The sequence below is a fragment of the Heterodontus francisci genome, chromosome 1 (genome assembly GCF_036365525.1).
Source record: "Heterodontus francisci isolate sHetFra1 chromosome 1, sHetFra1.hap1, whole genome shotgun sequence".
Taxonomy (NCBI): Eukaryota; Metazoa; Chordata; class Chondrichthyes; order Heterodontiformes; family Heterodontidae; genus Heterodontus; species Heterodontus francisci.
The window spans coordinates 3,409,570-3,432,433 of NC_090371.1; the positions used below are offsets into that span (position 1 = coordinate 3,409,570).

General features: G+C 48.9%; 1 protein-coding gene across 4 annotated transcripts in view; it reads right to left on the bottom strand.

Annotated features, from left to right (window-relative positions):
• LOC137365475 (dynactin subunit 1-like) overlaps nt 1-22,864 on the bottom strand; it is a 336,296-nt gene that overhangs the window by 61,947 nt on the left and 251,485 nt on the right. For all 4 annotated transcript variants that reach the window (XM_068028030.1, XM_068027981.1, XM_068027938.1 and 1 more), the window contains 3 exons: nt 20,992-21,054; nt 19,942-20,091; nt 19,455-19,616 (listed from right to left, as the gene is read on the bottom strand). In XM_068028030.1, coding sequence (XP_067884131.1) covers nt 19,455-19,616; nt 19,942-20,091; nt 20,992-21,054 — 375 coding nt within the window. The remainder of the gene's footprint in view (nt 1-19,454; nt 19,617-19,941; nt 20,092-20,991; nt 21,055-22,864) is intronic.

Here is a 22,864-nt window from a genome sequence, read left to right on the forward strand (position 1 = left end):
GGGAATAGTGATCACAATTCCGTAAGTTTTAGAATACTCATGGACAAAGACGAGAGTGGTCCTAAAGGAAGAGTGCTAAATTGGGGGAAGGCCAACTATACCAAAATTCGGCAGGAGCTGGGGAATGTAGATTGGGAGCAGCTGTTTGAAGGTAAATCCACATTTGATATGTGGGAGGCTTTTAAAGAGAGGTTGATTAGCGTGCAGGAGAGACATGTTCCTGTGAAAATGAGGGATAGAAATGGCAAGATTAGGGAACCATGGATGACAGGTGAAATTGTGAGACTAGCTAAGAGGAAAAAGGAAGCATACATAAGGTCTAGGCGGCTGATGAAAGACGAAGCTTTGAAAGAATATCGGGAATGTAGGACCAATCTGAAACGAGGAATTAAGAGGGCTAAAAGGGGTCATGAAATATCTTTAGCAAACAGGGTTAAGGAAAATCCCAAAGCCTTTTATTCATATATAAGGAGCAAGAGGGTAACCAGAGAAAGGATTGGCCCACTCAAGGACAAAGGAGGAAAGTTATGCGTGGAGTCAGAGAAAGTGGGTGAGATTCTAAACGAGTACGTTGCATCGGTATTCACCGAGGAGAGAGACATGACGGATGTTGAGGTTAGGGACAGATGTTTGATTACTCTAGGTCAAGTCGGCATAAGGAGGGAGGAAGTGTTGGGTATTCTAAAAGGCATTAAGGTGGACAAGTCCCCAGGTCCGGATGGGATCTATCCCAGGTTACTGTGGGAAGCGAGAGAGGAAATAGCTGGGGCCTTAACAAATATCTTTGCAGCATCCTTAAACACGGGTGAGGTCCCGGAGGACTGGAGAATTGCAAATGTTGTCCCCTTGTTTAAGAAGGGTAGCAGGGATAATCCAGGTAATTATAGACCGGTGAGCCTGACGTCAGTGGTAGGGAAGCTGCTGGAGAAGATACTGAGGGATAGGATCTATTCCCATTTGGAAGAAAATGGGCTTATCAGTGATAGGCAACATGGTTTTGAGCAGGGAAGGTCATGTCTTACCAACTTAATAGAATTCTTTAAGTGACAAAGTTGATTGATGAGGGAAGGGCTGTAGATGTCATATACGTGGACTTCAGTAAGGCATTTGATAAGGTTCCCCATGGTAGGCTGATGGAGAAAGTGAAGTCGCATGGGGTCCAAGGTGTACTAGCTAGATGGATAAAGAACTGGCTGGGCAACAGGAGACAGAGAGTAGCAGTGGAAGGGAGTTTCTCAAAATGGAGACGTGTGACCAATGGTGTTCCACAGGGATCCGTGCTGGGACCACTGTTGTTTGTGATATACATAAATGATTTGGAGGAACGTATAGGTGGTCTGATTAGCAAGTTTGCAGACGACACTAAGATTGGTGGAGTAGCAGATAGTGAAGGGGACTGTCAGAGAATACAGCAGAATATAGATAGATTGGAGAGTTGGTCAGAGAAATGGCAGATGGAGTTCCATCAGGGCAAATGCGAGGTGATGCATTTTGGAAGATCCAATTCAAGAGTGAACTATACAGTAAATGGAAAAGTCCTGGGGAAAATTGATGTACAGAGAGATTTGGGTGTTCAGGTCCATTGTTCCCTGAAGGTGGCAACGCAGGTAAATAGAGTGGTCAAGAAGGCATACGGCATGCTTTCCTTCATCGGACGGGGTATTGAGTACAAGGGTTGGCAGGTCATGTTACAGTTGTATAGGACTTTGGTTCGGCCACATTTGGAATACTGCGTACAGTTCTGGTCGCCACATTATCAAAAGGATGTGGATGCTTTGGAGAGGGTGCAGAGGAGGTTCACCAGGATGTTGCCTGGTATGGAGGGCGCTAGCTATGAAGAGAGGTTGAGTAGATTAGGATTATTTTCATTAGAAAGACGGAGGTTGAGGGGGGACCTGATTGAGGTGTACAAAATCATGAGAGGTATAGACAGGGTGGATAGCAAGAGGCTTTTTCCCAGAGTGGGGGTTTCAATTACTAGAGGACACGAGTTCAAAGTGAAAGGGGAAAGTTTAGGGGGGATATGCGTGGAAAGTTCTTTACGCAGAGGGTGGTGGGCACCTGGAACGCATTGCCAGCGGAGGTGGTAGATGCGGGCACGATGGAGTCTTTTAAGATGTATCTAGACAGATACATGAATGGGCAGGAAGAAAAGAGATACAGAACCTTAGAAAATAGGCGACATGTTTAGAGAGAGGATCTGGATCGGCGCAGGCTTGGAGGGCCGAAGGGCCTGTTCCTGTGCTGTAATTATCTTTGTTCTTTGTTCTTTGTTATCCACAAACATCCACTCCCTCCACCACTGACACACAGTGGCAGCAGTGTGTACCATCTACAAGATGCACTGCAGCAACTCACCAAAACTCCTTCGACAGCACCTTCCAAACCCACGACCTCCACCACCTAGAAGGACAAGGGCAGCAGATGCACGGGAACACCACCACCTGCAAGTTCCCCTCCAAGTCACACACCATCCTGACTTGGAACTATATCGCCGTTCCTTCACTGTCGCTAGGTCAAAATCCTGGAACTCCCTTCCTAACAGCACTGTGGGTATACTGACCTCACATGGACTGCAGTGGTTCAAGAAGGCAGCTCACCACCACCTTCTGAAGGGCAATTTAGGGATGGGCAATAAATGTTGGCCTAGCCAGCAACACCAACATCCCTTGAACAAATTAAAAAAAAGAAAAATGCCATTTGGGTTAGATCAAAATGCATTGGGCTTTCGGGTGCCCCACGCATTTAAGGGTGATTAAGGGGATGGGACAGTGCTATGTGAGCCCCTAGCCTTTTTCTTAAATAGTTGAATAGAGTCAGAGCTAATTCACTTAGACTGGATGCAAGCTCATGTATTCCTACTTTCAAAATAGGGGATAAAGTAAAAGGGTGAGATGGCCAAATCTCAAGCCCGATGGATGTCAAGGAGCCGACAGGGTAAGATAAGGTAGAAAAGGAAAGCTCATGTCCGACACCGAGAACTCAATACTACAGAAAGCAGAGAGGAGTAGAGAAAGTGGAGGGGTGAAATCAAAAAGGAAATTAGGAAAGCAAAGAGAGGGCATGAAAGAATATTGGCAAACAAAATCAAGGTGAACCCAAAGATGTTTTATCAATGCATTAAGAGTAAGAGGATAACTAAGGAGAGTAGGGCCCATAAAAGACCAAAAAGATAATCTGTGTAGGAGCGGAAGATATTGGAATTGTTCTTAATGAATACTTTGTGTCTGTCTTCACAAAAGAGGGGGAAGATGCAGATATTGTAGTTAAAGAGGAGAAGTGTGAAGTATTGGATGTGATAAACATAGGGAGAGAGGAAGTATTAATGGAATTAGCATCCTTGAAAGTTGCTAAATGACCAGGGCCGGATGAAATGTACCCTAGGCTGTTAAAAAAAGTGAGAGAGGAAATAGCAGAGGGTCGGACCATCATTTTCCAGTCCTCACTGGATACAGGTGTGGTGCCGGAGGATTGGAGAACTGCTAACGTTTTACCTCTGTTTAAAAAGGGAGTGAGGGATAGACCGAATAATTACAGACCAGTCAGTCTAACCTCAGGAGTGGGAAAATTATTGGAATCTATTCTGAGAGACAGGATAAACTGTCACTTAGAAAGGCACAGGTTAATCAAGGATAGTCAGCATGGATTTGTTAAGGGAAGACTTGGTCAAAGAGGATATCACAGCTGTGCTGAAGGAAGGCACTATGGAGGATTCGAGCTGTGAGGCAATATGGGCAGAACTCAGAAATAGGAAGGGTGCGGTAACAATGTTGGGGCTGTACTACAGGCCTCCCAACAGCGAGCGTGAGATAGAGGTACAAATATGTCAACAGATTATGGAAAGATGTAGGAGCAACAGGGTGGTGGTGATAGGAGATTTTAATTTTCCCAACATTGACTGGGATTCACTTAGTGTTAGAGGTCTAGATGGAGCAGAATTTGTAAGGAGCATCCAGGAGGGCTTTCTAGAGCAGTATGTAAATAGTCCAACTCGGGAAGGGGCCATACTGGACCTGGTGTTGGGGAATGAGCCAGGCCAGGTGGTTGACGTTTCAGTAGGGGACTACTTTGGGAATAGTGATCACAATTCCGTAAGTTTTAGAATACTCATGGACAAAGACGAGAGTGGTCCCAAAGGAAGAGTGCTAAATTGGGGGAAGGCCAACTATACCAAAATTCGGCAGGAGCTGGGGAATGTAGATTGGGAGCAGCTGTTTGTAGGTAAATCCACTTTTGATATGTGGGAGGCTTTTAAAGAGAGGTTGATTAGCGTGCAGGAGAGACATGTTCCTGTGAAAATGAGGGGTAGAAATGGCAAGATTAGGGAACCATGGATGACAGGTGAAATTGTGAGACTAGCTAAGAGGAAAAAGGAAGCATACATAAGGTCTAGGCGGCTGAAGAAAGACGAAGCTTTGGAAGAATATCGGGAATGTAGGACCAATCTGAAACGAGGAATTAAGAGGGCTAAAAGGGGTCATGAAATATCTTTAGCAAACGGGGTTAAGGAAAATCCCAAAGCCTTTTATTCATATATAAGGAGCAAGAGGGTAACTAGAGAAAGGATTGGCCCACTCAAGGACAAAGGAGGAAAGTTATGCGTGGAGTCAGAGAAAGTGGGTGAGATTCTAAACGAGTACTTTGCATTGGTATTCACCGAGGAGAGAGACATGACGGATGTTGAGGTTAGGGACAGATGTTTGATTACTCTAGGTCAAGTCGGCATAAGGAGGGAGGAAGTGTTGGGTATTCTAAAAGGCATTAAGGTGGACAAGTCCCCAGGTCCGGATGGGATCTATCCCAGGTTACTGAGGGAAGCGAGAGAGGAAATAGCTGGGGCCTTAACAAATATCTTTGCAGCATCCTTAAACACGGGTGAGGTCCCGGAGGACTGGAGAATTGCAAATGTTGTCCCCTTATTTAAGAAGGGTAGCAGGGATAATCCAGGTAATTATAGACCGGTGAGCCTGACGTCAGTGGTAGGGAAGCTGCTGGAGAAGATACTGAGGGATAGGATCTATTTCCATTTGGAAGAAAATGGGCTTATCAGTGATAGGCAACATGGTTTTGTGCAGGGAAGGTCATGTCTTACCAACTTAATAGAATTCTTTAAGTGACAAAGTTGATTGATGAGGGAAGGGCTGTAGATGTCATATACGTGGACTTCAGTAAGGCATTTGATAAGGTTCCCCATGGTAGGCTGATGGAGAAAGTGAAGTCGCATGGGGTCCAAGGTGTACTAGCTAGATGGATAAAGAACTGGCTGGGCAACAGGAGACAGAGAGTAGCAGTGGAAGGGAGTTTCTCAAAATGGAGACGTGTGACCAATGGTGTTCCACAGGGATCCGTGCTGGGACCACTGTTGTTTGTGATTATACATAAATGATTTGGAGGAAAGTATAGGTGGTCTGATTAGCAAGTTTGCAGACGACACTAAGATTGGTGGAGTAGCAGATAGTGAAGGGGACTGTCAGAGAATGCAGCAGAATATAGATAGATTGGAGAGTTGGGCAGAGAAATGGCAGATGGAGTTCCATCAGGGCAAATGCGAGGTGATGCATTTTGGAAGATCCAATTCAAGAGTGAACTATGCAGTAAATGGAAAATTCCTGGGGAAAATTGATGTACAGAGAGATTTGGGTGTTCAGGTCCATTGTTCCCTGAAGGTGGCAACGCAGGTAAATAGAGTGGTCAAGAAGGCATACGGCGTGCTTTCCTTCATCGGACGAGGTATTGAGTACAAGAGTTGGCAGGTCATGTTACAGTTGTATAGGACTTTGGTTCGGCCACATTTGGAATACTGTGTGCAGTTCTGGTCGCCACATTACCAAAAGGATGTGGATGCTTTGGAGAGGGTGCAGAGGAGGTTCACCAGGATGTTGCCTGGTATGGAGGGCGCTAGCTACGAAGAGAGGTTGAGTAGATTAGGATTATTTTCATTAGAAAGACGGAGGTTGAGGGGGGACCTGATTGAGGTGTACAAAATCATGAGAGGTATAGACAGGGTGGATAGCAAGAAGCTTTTTCCCAGAGTGGGGGATTCAATTACAAGGGGACACAAGTTCAAAGTGAAAGGGGAAAAGTTTAGGGGGGATATGCGTGGAAAGTTCTTTACGCAGAGGGTGGTGGGTGCCTGGAACGCGTTGCCAGCGGAGGTGGTAGACGCGGGCACGATAGCGTCTTTTAAGATGTATCTAGACAGTTACATGAATGGGCAGGAAGTAAAGAGATACAGACCCTTAGAAAATAGGCGACAGGTTTAGATAGAGGATTTGGATCGGCGTAGGCTTGGAGGGCCGAAGGGTCTGTTCTTGTGCTGTAATTTTCTTTGTTCTTTGTTTGACCAACTTGTTCGAATTGTTTGAAGAAGTAACAAGGAAGATAGATGAGGGTAGTGCAGTTGATGTGGTCTGCATGGATTTTAGCAAGGCTTTTGACAAGGTCCCACATTGCAGACTGGCTAAAAAAACATTATCTCATGGGATCCAGGGAAATGTAGCAAGGTGGATACAAAATTGGCTCAGTGGCTGGAAATAAAGGGTAATTGTTGACGGGTGTTTTTGCGACTGGAGGGCTGTTTCCAGTGGTGTTCCGCAGGGCTCAGTACTGGGTCCCTTGCTTTTTGTGGTATATATTAACGATTTGGACATAAATGTCGAGGGCACGATCAAGGGTTTGCAGACAACACAAAGATTGGCCGTGTGGTAGATAGCGAGGAATAGCTGTAGGCTGCAGGAAGATATTGATGGTCTGGTCAGATGGAGAGAAAAGTGGCAAATGGAATTCAACCTGGAGAAGTGTGAGGTGATGCATTTGGGGAGGTCAAACAAGGCAAAGGAATACACGATTAATGGGAAAATATTGAGAAGTGTAGAGGAAGTGAGGGACCTTGGAGTGAATGTCCACAGATCCCTGAAGGTAGCAGGACAGGTCGATAAGGTGGTTAAGAAGGTATATGGAATCCTTTCCTTTATTAGTCGAGGTATAGAATATAAGAGCAGGGAGGTTATGCTGGAACTGTACAACTCATTGGTTAGGCCACAACTTGAGTACTGTGTGCAGTTCTGGTCACCTCATTACAGAAAGGATGTAACTGCATCAGAGAGGGTACAGAGGAGATTTACGAGGATGTTGCCAGGACTGGAAAAATGCAGCTATGAGGAAAGATTGGATAGGCTGGGATTGTTTTCCTTGGAACAGAGAAGGCTGAGGGGAGATCTGATTGAAATGTACAAAATTTTGAGGGGCCTGGATAGAGTGGAGGTGAAGAGTCTATTCACCTTAGCAGAGAGGTCAGTGACGAGGGGGCATAGATTTAAAGTGATTGGTAGAAAGATTAGAGAGGAGAAAATACTTTTTCACCCCGAGGGTGGTGGGGTTCTGGAACTCACTGCCTGAAAGGGTAGTAGAGGCAGAAACCCTCAACTCATTCAAAAGGAGTCTGGATATGCACCTCAAGTGCTGTAATCTGCAGGCAGGGCTACGGACCAAATGCTGGAAGGTGGGATTAGAATGGGTGGATTGTTTTTTGGCCGGCACAGACACGATGGGCCAAGTGGCCTCTTTCTGTGCCTTAAACATTCTATAATTCCATGACAAATTAGAATCAGGAAACTGCAGGCCTATCAGCCTGTCATCCATTCTTGGGAAGTTGCTGGAAAAGATCATAAGCCATGTACTTTATGATCACTGCGACAGGGAAAGGGGTATTAGCAATTCACAACATAACTTCCAGAAAATGTGTAATACTCAACAAATCTGAGAATGGTTTTGAGGAGGCCACTGGTAGATGAGGATAGTAGGGTCGACAGCATCAACCTGACGTTTCCGAAAGCCTCTGATCAGGTTTCTCAGATTCGGTGACTTCACAGGATGGAATCTTGTGATATTAGGTGGAACCGGAAATGCTGGATTAGGAACTAGATCTGATCATTGTAGTTAACAGATGTGGTTCAGCCTGGGGACACAGTACTACTGGTGTCCCCCAGGGATCAGTTCGAAACATGTCATTCCTCATGGTCTTTATTAACAACCTGGACAGCGATATCAGGAACAGGGTCAGTAAGTTTCTGGATGACACGTAAATCTGTGTAAGGGTTAAGATAGGAGAGGAATACAATCCATTTGACAAGGATACAGTGTCATGCACGGTTATCATCCACAGGGAATGATGCTAACAGTAACTGAGAGAAGAAATGATCCTGATATCGTGCATGGATCACTGAAAGGTCATGACCAGTTTAGAGAAACCGTGGACAAAGCTAACAAGGTGGAGGCCTGAGACCAGAAACAACAGTGAGAGCGGGAACAGGCGAGAGGAGCCAGGGATAAAAGGAGCCGAGGCCTGAGGCCAGAAGCAGCAGTGAGGGCGGCGGCGGTGAGGGTGAGAGCGATGAGGGTGAGAGCGGTGAGGGTGGTGGTGGTGAGGGTGGTGGCGGTGAGGGTGAGAGCGGTGGTGGTGGTGATGGTGAGAGCGGTGGTGGCGGTGGCGGTGAGGGTGAGAGCGGTGAGGGTGGTGGTGGTGAGGGTGGTGGCGGTGAGGGTGAGAGCGGTGAGGGTGGTGGTGGTGAGGGTGGTGGTGGTGAGGGTGAGAGCGGTGAGGGTGGTGGTGGTGAGGGCGGTGATGGTGAGAGCGGTGGTGGCGGCGAGGGTGGTGGTGGTGAGGGTGGTGGCGAGAGCGGTGGTGGTGACAGCGGTGGTGGTGACAGCGGTGGTGGTGACAGCGGTGGTGGTGAGAGCGGTGGTGGTGAGGGCGGTGGTGGTGATGGTGGTGGTGGTGACGGCGGTGGTGGTGACGGCGGTGGTGGTGACGGTGGTGGTGGTGACAGTGGTGGTGGTGAGAGCGGTGGTGGTGACAGCGGTGGTGAGAGTGGTGGTGGTGGTGAGAGTGGTGGTGGTGAGAGTGGTGGTGGTGAGAGTGGTGGTGGTGAGAGTGGTGGTGGTGGTGAGAGTGGTGGTGGTGAGAGTGGTGGTGGTGAGGGTGGTGGTGAGGGTGGTGGTGAGGGTGGTGGTGGTGAGGCTGGTGGTGAGAGTGGTGGTGGTGAGAGTGGTGGTGGTGAGAGTGGTGGTGGTGAGAGTGGTGGTGGTGAGAGTGGTGAGGGTGGTGGTGAGAGTGGTGGTGGTGAGGGTGGTGGTGAGAGTGGTGGTGGTGAGGGTGGTGGTGACAGTGGTGGTGGTGGTGGTGGTGGTGAGGGTGGTGGTGGTGAGGGTGGTGGTGGTGGTGAGGGTGGTGGTGGTGAGAGTGGTGGTGGTGGTGAGGGTGGTGGTGAGAGTGGTGGTGGTGACAGTGGTGGTGGTGAGAGTGGTGGTGGTGAGAGTGGTGGTGGTGAGAGTGGTGGTGGTGAGAGTGGTGGTGGTGAGAGTGGTGGTGGTGAGAGTGGTGGTGGTGAGGGTGGTGGTGGTGAGAGTGGTGGTGGTGAGAGTGGTGGTGGTGAGAGTGGTGGTGGTGGTGACAGTGGTGGTGAGGGCGGTGGTGGTGGTGACAGTGGTGGTGGTGAGGGTGGTGGTGGTGAGAGTGGTGGTGGTGGTGAGGGTGGTGGTGGTGGTGAGGGTGGTGGTGAGAGTGGTGGTGGTGAGAGTGGTGGTGGTGACAGTGGTGGTGGTGGTGAGGGTGGTGGTGGTGAGGGTGGTGAGAGTGGTGGTGGTGAGGGTGGTGGTGACAGTGGTGGTGGTGACAGTGGTGGTGGTGGTGAGGGTGGTGGTGGTGAGGGTGGTGGTGAGGGTGGTGGTGAGGGTGGTGGTGGTGAGAGTGGTGGTGGTGAGAGTGGTGGTGGTGGTGAGAGTGGTGGTGGTGACAGTGGTGGTGGTGGTGAGGGCGGTGGTGGTGACAGTGGTGGTGGTGGTGAGGGTGGTGGTGGTGAGAGTGGTGGTGGTGAGAGTGGTGGTGGTGAGAGTGGTGGTGGTGAGAGTGGTGGTGGTGAGAGTGGTGGTGGTGGTGACAGTGGTGGTGGTGGTGAGGGCGGTGGTGGTGACGGTGGTGGTGGTGAGGGTGGTGGTGGTGAGAGTGGTGGTGGTGAGAGTGGTGGTGGTGAGGGTGGTGGTGGTGAGGGTGGTGGTGGTGAGGGTGGTGGTGGTGAGAGTGGTGGTGGTGAGAGTGGTGGTGGTGAGGGTGGTGGTGGTGGTGAGGGTGGTGGTGAGAGTGGTGGTGCTGAGAGTGGTGGTGGTGACAGTGGTGGTGGTGGTGGTGGTGGTGAGGGTGGTGAGAGTGGTGGTGGTGAGGGTGGTGGTGAGAGTGGTGGTGGTGAGAGTGGTGGTGGTGGTGAGGGTGGTGGTGGTGAGGGTGGTGGTGGTGAGGGTGGTGGTGAGGGTGGTGGTGGTGAGAGTGGTGGTGGTGAGAGTGGTGGTGGTGACAGTGGTGGTGGTGGTGAGAGTGGTGGTGGTGACAGTGGTGGTGGTGGTGAGGGCGGTGGTGGTGACAGTGGTGGTGGTGGTGAGGGTGGTGGTGGTGAGAGTGGTGGTGGTGAGAGTGGTGGTGGTGAGAGTGGTGGTGGTGAGAGTGGTGGTGGTGAGAGTGGTGGTGGTGAGAGTGGTGGTGGTGAGAGTGGTGGTGGTGGTGACAGTGGTGGTGAGGGCGGTGGTGGTGACGGCGGTGGTGGTGAGGGCGGTGGTGGTGAGGGCGGTGGTGGTGAGGGTGGTGGTGGTGAGGGTGGTGGTGGTGAGGGTGGTGGTGGTGAGGGTGGTGGTGGTGAGGGTGGTGGTGGTGAGGGTGGTGGTGGTGAGGGTGGTGGTGGTGAGGGTGGTGGTGGTGAGGGTGGTGGTGGTGAGGGTGGTGGTGGTGAGGGTGGTGGTGGTGAGGGTGGTGGTGGTGAGAGTGGTGGTGGTGAGAGTGGTGGTGGTGAGGGTGGTGGTGGTGAGGGTGGTGGTGGTGAGGGTGGTGGTGGTGAGGGTGGTGGTGGTGAGGGTGGTGGTGGTGAGGGTGGTGGTGGTGAGAGCGCCTGGTTCTGTTCTGTGGACCTGCTTGACCAGCAAAAATCGAAGTGTGACATCACTGGAGATCTGATAAGTGATTGGTGGGTATTTCCTGCTTCCATGTCTCTTGTTTTATTTTTTGTTTTGACCAAGTGATTTAAATTAGGCGAAGTCATTACAGTTGAAGAGTACACTTTTTAAATAGTTTTTTTTTGAAATACTGAGATCTAAATGAATGAATTAAATAGAATAGAGATGGCTGGGCAGGCGATGTGTTACAGCTGTAATATGTGGGAGCTGCTGGACGCCGGTGCGATCTGCGGTGACCACATCTGCAGCAAGTGTTGGCTGCTCGAGGAGCTTCGGCTCAGAGTTAATGATCTGGAGTCCGAGCTGTGGACACTGTGACACATCAGGGAGGGGGAGAGTTACCTGGACACACTATTTCAGGAGACAATCACACTCCTTAGATTAATTACATCAAATTTGGACCATGGTCAGGGACAGGAGGGTGTGACTGTGAGTGAGGCAGGTATGGGGATCCAGAATTTAGCTTTGGAGGAGTCTCAGCCAGTGCCCTTATCCAATAGGTACGAGGTTCCTGCTCCCAGTGTGGACGAGGGCAGAGAAATGTAGTTGTAATAGGGGATAGCATAGTTAGGGGAATAGATACTGTTCTCTGCAGCAAAGATAGAGAGTCCCGAAGGCTGTGTTACCTACCTGGTGCCAAGGTTAAGGACATCTCTTCTGGGCTGGGGAGGAACTTGGAGTGGGAGGGAAAGGATCCAGTTGTCGTGATCCACGTAGGTACCAACGACATAGATAGGACTAGGAAAGAGGTTCTGCTGAGGGACTATGAGCAGCTCGGGGCTAAATTAAAAAGCAGAACCACAAAGATAATAATCTCCGGATTACTACCTGAGCCACGTGTAAATTGGCATCGGGTAAATAAGATTAGAGAGGTAAATGTGTGGCTCAAAGATTGGAGTGGGAGAAATGGGTTCCGATTCATGGGACACTGGCACCAGTACTGGGGAAAGAGAGAGCTGTTCTGTTGGGACGGGCTTCATTTGAACAATGCTGGGACCAGTGTCCTGGTGAATCGTATAACTAGGGTTGTAGATAAGGCTTTAAACTAAATAGTGGGGGGGAGGGTTCAATTGAAAGGAAGTTTAAGTCGTCGAAAAGTAATGAAAGAGCAGAGGTGCAGGATAGTGAAGGGGCATATATTAATCAGAGTGTGACAGGAAGGGACAGAGAATACAAGCACAAGAGTACAGCAGAAATTAGAACCAGAGTAGGTAAAAATGGTAAAAGTCAAAGCTCAAGGCTCTTTATCTGAATGCACGCAGCATTTGTAACAAGATAGATGAGCTGACGGCACAGGTAGAAATAAATGAATATGATTTGATAGCTATCACAGAGACGTGGTTGCAGAATGACCAGGACTGGAATCTTAATGTTCAAGGTTATTCGACGTTCCAGAAGAAGAGGCAGAAAGGAAAAGGAGGTGGGGTAGCTTTGTTATTAAAGGAAAGGATCAGTGCAGTTGTGAGTAATGATATAGGTGTAATAGATCATGATGTAGAATCAATCAGTTTGGGTGGAAATAAGGAATAGCAAGGGAAAGAAATCATGGGTGGGAGTGGTCTATAGGCCCCTGAGGAGTTGCCTCTCTGTAGGACAAGATATTAATCAGCAAATAATGGAGGTGTGTAAGAAGGGCACTGCAATTATCATGGGTGATTTTAATCTGCATATAGACTGGACAAATCAAATTGGCAAAGGTAACATGGAAGATGAATTTGGAGAGTGCCTCAGGGATTGTTTCTTAGAACAATACATTGCAGAACCTACCAGGGAACAGGCTATTTTAGATTTGGTATTGTGTAATGAGGGAGGATTAATAAGAGATCTCTTAGTTAAGGATCCTTTAGGGGGAAGTGATCATAACGTGGAAGAATTTCAAGTTCAGTTTGAGGGTGAGCAACCCGGGTCTCAAACCAGTGTCTTCAACTTAAACAAGGGCAATTACAGAGGAATGAAGAAAGAGTTGTCTAAAGCGAGCTGGGAAGATAGACGACAGGGGAAGTCAGTAGATGAGCAGTGGCAGACTTTTAAACAGATATTTCATAACACTCAGCAAACATTTATTCCAGTTAGAAGGAAGGACTCGAAGAGAACAATGAACCACCCGTGGATAACAAAGGAAGTTCAGGAGAATATCAAAACAAAAACAAAGGTGTACAAAGCGGTGAAAACGAGGGGTAGGCCAGAGGATTGGGAATTTTTAGAAACCAGCAGTGGATGACTAAAAAACTAATAAAGAGAGAAAAAATTGAATATGAGAGTAAATTAGCAAGAAATATAAAAACAAACAGTAAGACCTTCTACGGGTATAGTAGAAGGAAGAGAGTAGTTAAAGTAAGAGTAGCTAAATAAGAGGATGAGACTGGGGAATTAATAACAGGGAAATGGCAGGTAATTTAAACCAATATTTTGCATCGGTCTTCACAGTGGAGGACACTATAAACATCCCAACAATAATAGATGAACAAGGTGTAAATGGGAGGGAGGAACTTGTAAAAATCTCTATCACGTGGGAAAAGGTGCTTGTCAAACTGATGGGACTAAAGACAGACAAGTCGACAGGACCGGATGGCCTGCAGCCAAGGGGTTTAAAAGAAGTGGCTGCAGAGATCGTGGAGGCATTGGTCATAATATACCAAAACTCACTGGATTCCGGTAGGGTACCAGCGGATTGGAAAACCGCTAATGTGACGCCCCTATTCAAGAAAGGAGGGAGACAGAAAGCAGGAAACTACAGGCCAGTCAGCTTAACATCAGTCATTGGGAAAATGCGAGAGTCCATTATTAAGGAAGAAATAGCAGGACATTTAGAAAAACATAAAGCAATCAAACAGAGTCAACATGGTTTTATGAAAGGGAAATCATGTTTGACAAATTTGTTAGAGTTCTTTGAAGATATAACAAGCAGAGTGGATAAAGGGGAACTGGTAGATGTAGTGTATTTGGATTTTCAGAAGGCGTTTGATACAATGCCACATAACAGGTTATTGCACAAAATAAGAGCTCATTGGGATAGTGGGGGTAATGTGTTGGCATGGATTGAGGACTGGCTAACACACAGAAGGCAGAGAGTCGGGATCAATGGGTCTTTTTCAGGTTGGAAAGTAGTAACTAGTGGGGTGCCACAAGGATCGGTCCTAGGGCCTCAACTATTTAATATCTATATTAATGACTTAGAGGAAGGGACAGAGTGTAATATATCCAAATTTGCTGACGATACAAAAATAGGTGGGAGGGTATATTGTGATGAGGACATAAGGAATCTGCAAAGATATAGATAGGTTAAGTGAGTGGGCAAAAACTTGTCAGATGGAGTTCAATGTGGGAAAGTGTGAGGTAATCCACTTTGGTACGAAGAATAAAAAGACAGATTATTATTTAGATGGAGAAAAACTACAAAATACTGCAGTACAGAGGGATCTGGGGATTCTTGAGCAAGAACAGTGGCGCAGTGGTTAGCACCGCAGCCTCACAGCTCCAGGGACCCGGGTTCGATTCCGGGTACTGCCTGTGTGGAGTTTGCAAGTTCTCCCTGTGTCTGCGTGGGTTTTCTCCGGGTGCTCCGGTTTCCTCCCACAAGCCAAAAGACTTGCAGGTTGATAGGTAAATTGGCCATTATAAATTGTCACTAGTGTAGGTGGTAGGGAAATATAGGGACAGGTGGGGATGTTTGGTAGGAATATGGGATTAGTGTAGGATTAGTATAAATGGGTGGTTGATGTTCGGCACAGACACGGTGGGCCGAGGGGCCTGTTTCAGTGCTGTATCTCTAAACACAAAAGGTTAGCATGTAGGTGCAGCAAGTAATTAGGAAGGCAAATGGAATTTTGGCCTTTATTGCGAGGGGGTTAGAGTTTAAAAATAGGGAAGTCTTGTTACAACTGTACAGGTTGTTGGTGAGGTCACACCTGGAGTGCTGCATACAGTTTTGGTCCCTGTATTTAAAGAAGGATATACTGGCATTGGAGGCAGTTCAGAAAAGGTTCACTCGGTTGATTCCTGGGATGAAGGGATTGTCTAGTTACAGAATAAGGGGGAACACATTTAAAATTGAGATGCGAGGGAATTTCTTCTCTCAGAGGGTGGTGAATCTTTGGAATTCTCTACCTCAGAGAGTTGTGGAGGCTAGGTCATTAAATGCATTTAAGGAGGAGGCAGATAGACTTTTGAAATCTCGGCGAGTCGAGGGTTATGCAGAGCAGGCCCGAAAGAGAAGTTGAGGCCTGGGACAGATCAACCATGATCTTATTGAATGGCGGGGCAGGCTTGACAGGCTGAATGGCCTACTGCTCCTATTTCCTATGTTCTTATATAGATCTGAGGCTGTCGGAATCATGCTGGCCCTTAATTGCCCTCAATTGGCAGTGTTGGTCCTTGGGAGGAAAGGGTCAAGTGGAGGAAATGGGTTGGTCGAAAGCAGGTCGGGTCGAGGGGGCTGGAGCGTAGAGTGGGTTGAAAGGTCGGATTGGGCAGGGTGGGGGGCGCGAGGGGGCACAATGGGGCAGGGTTGAAGCCCAGGATCCCAGAAGTTTTAATAACCACTCTCTCAATATGTCCTGCCACCTTCAAAAATTGATGCACATGCACCCCCAGGTCCCTCTGTTCCTGCATACTCTTTAGAACTGTAAAATGAAGTATATTTTGCCTCTCCCTATTCCTTCTGCCAAAATGCATCACCTCACATTTGTCAGTATTCAATTCCATCTGCCACCTGCCTGCCCATTCTGCTCGCCTATCTATGTCCTGTTGCAGGCAGTTCATATCATCCTCACTGTTTGCCACACCTCCAAATTTGGTGTCATCAGAAAATTTTGAAATTTTACTCTGTATTGCAAGCTACAAGTCACCTAGATATAGCAAGAAAAAAAAGCAGTGGTCCCAGCACTGACCCTTGGGGAACACCACTGTCTACCATCCTCCAGTCTGAAAAACAAACATTTACATGTTTTCTGTCCTTAAGAACAAAGAACAGTACAGCACAGGAACAGGCCATTCGGCCCTCCAAGCCTGCGCCGATCTTGATGCCTGCCTAAACTAAAACCTTCTGCACTTCCGGGGACCGTATCCCTCTATTCCCATCCTATTCATATATTTGTCAAGATGCCTCTTAAACGTCATTATCATACCTGCTTCCACCACCTCCCCCGTCAGCAAGTTCCAGGCACTCACCACCCTCTGTGTAAAGAACTTGCCTCGCACATCCCCTCTAAACATTTCCCTTCGCACCTTAAACCTATGTCCCCTAGTAACTGGCTCTTCCACCCTGGGAAAAAGCTTCTGACTATCCACTCTGTCCATGCCGTTCATAACTTTGTAAACCTCTATCATGTCGCCCCTCCACCTCCGTCGTTCCAGTGAAAACAATCCGGGTTTTTCCAACCTCTCCTCATAGCTAATGTCCTCCAGACCAGGCAACATCCTGGTAAACCTCCTCTGTACCCTCTCCAAAGCCTCCACGTCCCTCTGGTAGTGTGGCGACCAGAATTGCACGCAATATTCTAAGTGTGGCCTAACTAAGGTTCTGTACAGCTGCAGCATGACTTGCCAATTTTTATACTCTATGCCCCGACCGATGAAGGCAAGCATGCCGAATGCCTTCTTGACTACCTTATCCACCTGCGTTGCCACTTAGTGACCTGTGGACCTGTACGCCCAGATCTCTCTGCCTGTCAATACTCCGAAGGGTTCTGCCATTTACTGTATACTTCCCACCTGCATCAGACCTTCCAAAATGCATTTCCTCACATTTGTCCAGATTAAACCCCATCTGCCATTTCTCCGCCCAAGTCTCCAACCGATCTATATCCTGCTGCATCCTCTGACAATTCTCATCACTATCCGCAACTCCACCAACCTTTGTGTCATCCGCAAACTTAATAATCAGACCAGCTACATTTTCTTCCAAATCATTTATATATACTACAAACAGCAAAGGTCCCAGCACTGATCCCTGCGGAACACCACTAGTCACATCCCTCCATTCAGAAAAGCACCCTCCACTGCTACCCTCTGTCTTCTGTGACTGAGCCAGTTCTGTATCCATCTTGCCAGCTCAACTCTGATCCCGTGTGACTTCACCTTTTGCACCAGTCTGCCATGAGGGACCTTGTCAAAGGCTTTACTGAAGTCCATATACATAACATCCACTGCCCTTCATTCATCAATCATCTTCGTCATTTCCTCAAAAAACTCAATCAAGTTCGTGACACACGACCTCCCCTTCACAAAACCATGCTGCCTCTCGCTAATAAGGCCATTTGTTTCCAAATGGGAGTAAATCCTGTCCTGAAGGATCCTCTCTAATAATTTCCCTACCACTGACGTAAGGCTCACCGGCCTATAATTTCCTGGATTATCCTTGCTACCCTTCTTAAACAAAGGAACAACATTGGCTATTCTCCAGTCCTCTGGGACCTCACCTGTAGCCAATGAGGATAGAAAGATTTCTGTCAAGGCCCCAGCAATTTCTTCCCTTGCCTCCCTCAGTATTCTGGGGTAGATGCCATCAGGCCCTGGGGACTTATCTACCTTAATGCTTTGCAAGACACCCAACACCACCTCCTTTTTGATAACGACATGACCGAGACTATCTACACTTCCTTCCCTAGACTCATCATCCACCAAGTCCTTCTCTTTGGTGAATACTGATGCAAAGTACTCATTTAGTACCTCGCCCATCTCCTCTGTCTCCACACATAGATTCCCTCCTCTGTCCTTGAGTGGGCCAACCCTTTCCCTGGTTACCCTCTTGCTCTTTATATATGTATAAAAAGCCTTCGGACTTTCCTTAATCCTGTTTGCCAATGACTTTTCATGACCCCTTTTAGCCCTCATGACTCCTTGCTTAAGTTCCTTCCTACTGTCTTTATATTCCTCAAGGGCTTCGTCTGTTCCCAGCCTTCCAGCCCTTACGAATGCTTCCTTTTTCTTTTTGACTAGGCTCACAATATCCCACGTTATCCAAGGGTCCCGAAACTTGCCAAACTTATCCTTCTTCCTCACAGGAAGATGCTGGTCCTAGATACCAATCAACTGACGTTTGAAAGACTCCCACATGTCAGATGTTGATTTACCCTCAAACAGCCGCCCCCAATCTAAATTCTTCAGTTCCTGCCTAATATTGTTATAATTAGCCTTCCTCCAATTTAGCACCTTCACCCGAGGACTACTCTTATCCTTATCCACAAGTACCTTAAAACTTATGGAATTATGGTCATGTTCCCGAAATTCTTTATCCAATTGGACACTGACCCTCCTATTCCATGAGCCTCAATTTGGTTAATCAGCCTTTTACGTGGTACCTTATCAAACACTTCCTTAAAGTCAATATAAATAGCATCCACCACATTCCCTTCATCAACTTTCTCTGTTACTTCATTAAATAATTCAATTAGATAATTGCTGAAAATAGAGACATGTTGAAGCTTCCCGTCTTGCACTCATCAGGACAATCCATAAGTACAACCAATATAAGGGAAAACAACAACTTATACTGCATGAGAAGAGAGTGCGGATTGGTTGGCAAGTGAACTCTGATAGGTAGAGGCGTTGCCATGGCGAATGCACCAGTTTATAGTGACTGACCGTTAACTGCCAAGCTTTGTTTGAATTTAAAGCAGGCAGCTTGACTCTGGCCAAGGCATTGCCCTGAGGAATGAACCAGCGAATGGCTGTCACTTATTTTGTTCAGCTGGAACAGGCACAATGTTTGTACATATCCTTTCTGTCTGCAAAGAGCAGGGCCCTGTATATTAATATATGTAGCTTCCAGTATGTGCAGAAGTGGCACACAGAGACTGTATTTGGGACAGTTTCTTACCACAATACGTTGCGGAACCAATTAGCGAACAGGTTATTTTAGACCTGGTAATGTGTAATGAGACAGGATTAATTAATGATCTCATCGCAAAGGATCCTCGAGGCAAGAGTGATCATAACATGATGAATTTTACATTCAGTTTGAAGGCGAGATACTTGGATCTGAAATTTGTGTCTTAAACTTAAATGAAGGCAATTACAAAGGTATGAAGACTGTGTTCACTGAATTGGACTGGGAGAATAGATCAAAACCAAGATAGTAGAAAAACAGTGGCAGACATTTCAGGAGATATTTCATAACTCTCAACAAAAATATCTTCCATCAAGAAAAACAGACTCTATCAGAAGGATACACCATTCGTCGGGGGCAGGGTGGCAGGGTGAGGGAGCAGGGTGGGGGGCGGGAGGTGCTGGGTGGAGGGAGTCGGATGAGGGGGCGCAAGGGGCAGGGTGGAGGTAGCAGGGTGGGGGGGGCATGAGAGGAAGGGTGGTGGGGGCAGGGTGGGGGCGGGAAGGGGCAGGTTGGAGGAGGCAGGATGGGGGGGCGGGGCGCGAGGGGGGGGCGGAGGGGGTATTGCGGAGGGGGCAGGGGTTTCATGAAACCTCTATTCAGACTGAGCCCCTGAAGACATTCTCACCTGCTCTGAGGCTTTAAAGGCCACATCTTCCAGTTTCCGTGGCAAGAGGCCCTCGTTCTCTGGTAAGGGGGCGGCGAGTTGGACACCAGCAGCTGCCATCTCCTGCAGCACAGCCACTACACGGGTAAGGTGCTTCCGACAATCCAACAGTGTGTCTGATACCTGCAGCAGAAACTGTATGTTAACTGGGACCCCCTCCCATTCATGGGACACCCCAGCCCCACTCCAGTGTGCTCCCCCTCCCCAGCTTGGTTGCGGATTCACAGGGGGCAGATTGCTGTGATAGCTTATGAGCAATTTACCTGTGGACAATCTTCCCTCGAAGTTATACAGCCACACAGCACCGCAAAGGTTCCCGTGCAAGCCCAGAACAAGTTGTCTGTTTTCAGTTATTGTGCATGCACAGCAGTGCAAAATAATCTGAAAGACCCACTCACTTAAACAAGTCGGCAGTGCAATACAAATAAAATCGGAGAAGGTACATTGCCTGTGGGCTGAAGAACAGTGCCGTTGGAATTCCGGGAGCATCTGTACCAGGCATGCGTCTCCGAACCTTCTTACAGAACTGCCGGATGTCACTGCAGGAGGTGTTGAGATCCTTGAGAAGAATGGCCATGTCAGTGGCTTCCTGTCCAGCCTGGGGAGAAAAACAGCCAGGAGTCGGAGTAAGCGGTCGGAGCCAGGGGTCAAGAGCAAAGGGTCAGAGAAGGGGTCAAGCTGAAGGGTGGGGGTCAAATTGAGGGATCAGTGGGGGATCAGGGCAGCAAGGGTGGTCACAGCGAGGGGTCGGGGGGGGGGGGGTCCGAGCGAGGGGTCGGGGGGGGGGGGTCCGAGCGAGGGGTCGGGGGGGGGGGGTCCGAGCGAGGGGTCGGGGGTCCGAGCGAGAGGTCGGAGGGGGGTCCGAGCGAGGGGTCGGGGGGGGGTCCGAGCGAGGGGTCGGGGGGGGTCCGAGCGAGGGGTCGGGGGGGGGTCCGAGCGAGGGGTCGGGGGGGGTCCGAGCGAGGGGTCGGGGGGGGGTCCGAGCGAGGGGTCGGGGGGGGGGTCCGAGCGAGGGGTCGGGGGGGGGGTCCGAGCGAGGGGTCGGGGGGGGGTCCGAGCGAGGGGTCCGGGGGGGGTCCGAGCGAGGGGTCCGGGGGGGGGGGTTCCGAGCGAGGGGTCGGGGGGGGTCCGAGCGAGGGGTCGGGGGGGGGGGTCCGAGCGAGGGGTCGGGGGGGGTCCGAGCGAGGGGTCGGGGGGGGGGGGGGGTCCGAGCGAGGGGTTGGGGGGGGGGTCCGAGCGAGGGGTCGGGGGGGGTCCGAGCGAGGGGTCGGGGGGGGTCCGAGCGAGGGGTCAGGGGAGTCCGAACGAGGGGTCGGGGGGGGTCCGAGCAAGGGGTGGGGGGTCCAAATGAGGGGTCGGGGGGGTCCGAGCGAGGGGTCGGGGGAGTCCGAACGAGGGGTCGGGGGGGGGTCCGAGCAAATGATTGGGGGTGGGAGGGGTTTCAGAGCGAGGGTTCAAAGGTCCAGTCTCTATCCCTGCTGGAATGTGAAATCCATACCTGTAACAGGGATCGTAGTCGACCCACCTCCACCGCCATACAGTCCAGGGCACTCTGGGTAAACTGCAACATAAACTCACTTCATTAAACAAGCACAAACTACTGACATTCCCAGTCCCAGTCCAATCCCATTCCCAATCCATTTCTGGTCCAATCCCATTCCCAGTCCAATCCCAATCTCAGCCCATTCCCACTCCTAACCCATCCCATATCCATTCCCATCTCATTTCTGTTGCATTCTTCCCATTCTATTCCCAGCACATTACGTTTCTGATTCCTGTTCATATCCCAATCCCATTCCTGGTCCATTCTCACTGCAGATCCAATCCCATTCTTTGTCCTACTCCAATTTCATTCCCGGTCCATTCCAGTTCAATGGAAAAGCAGAATATATTTTTAAAAAGGTGAGACAATATTAAATGTTGGTGTTCTGGTTTGGGTGTCAAAGTCATTTACAACACCAGCACAGACGGAGGCCACTCAACTCATCGAGTCTATGCCGGCTCTCCATACAGCAATCCAGCAGTCCCACTTCCCCACTCGATCCCCATAACCCTGCAAGTTTATTTCCTTCAAGTGACTATTCAATTTCCTTTTGAAGTCTGATTGTCTCCACTTTCACTACCCTTGTGGACAGTGAGTTCCAGGTCATTACCACCCGCTGCGTAAACAACGTTCTTCCTCAAATGCCCCCTGCATCTCTTGCCCCAAAACCTACAATCTGTGTAACCTAGTCCTTGTACCATCAGGTAATGAGAACAGGTTTTCCTTGCCTGACTTATATAAACCTGTCTAAACCTGTCATAATCTTGTACACTTCTATTAAATCTCCTCTCAATCTCCTTTGCACCAGGGAGGACAACCCAAGCTTCTCCAACCTAACCTTGTAACGAAAATCCTCCATCCCTGGAACCATTCTGGTAAATCTCCTCTGCATCCTCTCAAGGACCCTCACATCCTTCCTGAAGTGTGGTGACCAGAAATGGATGCAATATTCTAGTTGTGGCCTCATGAGAGCTTTATAAAGGTTCAGCATAACCTCCCTGCTTTTGTACTCAATGTCTCAGTTTATGAAGCCCAGGATCCCAGATGTTTTACTAACCACTCTCTCAATATGTCCTGCCACCTTCAAAGATCGATGCACATGCACACCCAGATCCCTCTGTTCCTGAACACTCTTTACAAAGAACAAGAACAAAGAAAATTACAGCACAGGAACAGGCCCTTCGGCCCTCCAAGCCTGCACCGATCTTGATGCCTCCCTAAACTAAAACCTTCTGCACTTCCGGGGACCGTATCCCTCTATTCCCATCCTATTCATATATTTGTCAAGATGCCTCTTAAACGTCTCTATGGTACCTGCTTCCACCACCTCCCCCGGCAGCAAGTTTCAGGCACTCACCACCCTCTGTGTAAAAAACTTGCCTCGCACATCCCCTCTAAACGTTTCCCTTCGCACCTTAAACCTATGTCCCCAGGTAACTGACTCTTCCACCCTGGGAAAAAGCTTCTGACTATCCACTCTGTCCATGCCACTCATAACTCTGTAAACCTCTATCATGTCGCCCCTCCACCTCCGTCGTTCCAGTGAAAACAATCCGAGTTTATCCAACCTCTCCTCATAGCTAATGCCCTCCAGACCAGGCAACATCCTGGTAAATCTCTTCTGTACCCTCTCCAAAGCCTCCACGTCCTTCTGGTAGTGTGGCGACCAGAATTGCATGCAATACTTTGGTTCTGTCTTCACAAAGGAGGACACAAATATAATACCAGAAATACTGGGCTGAGTGAGAGAGAGGAACTGAAAGAAATCAATATCAGTCGAGAAATCGTGTTGGGGAAATTGATGGGATTGAAGGCCGATAAATCCCCA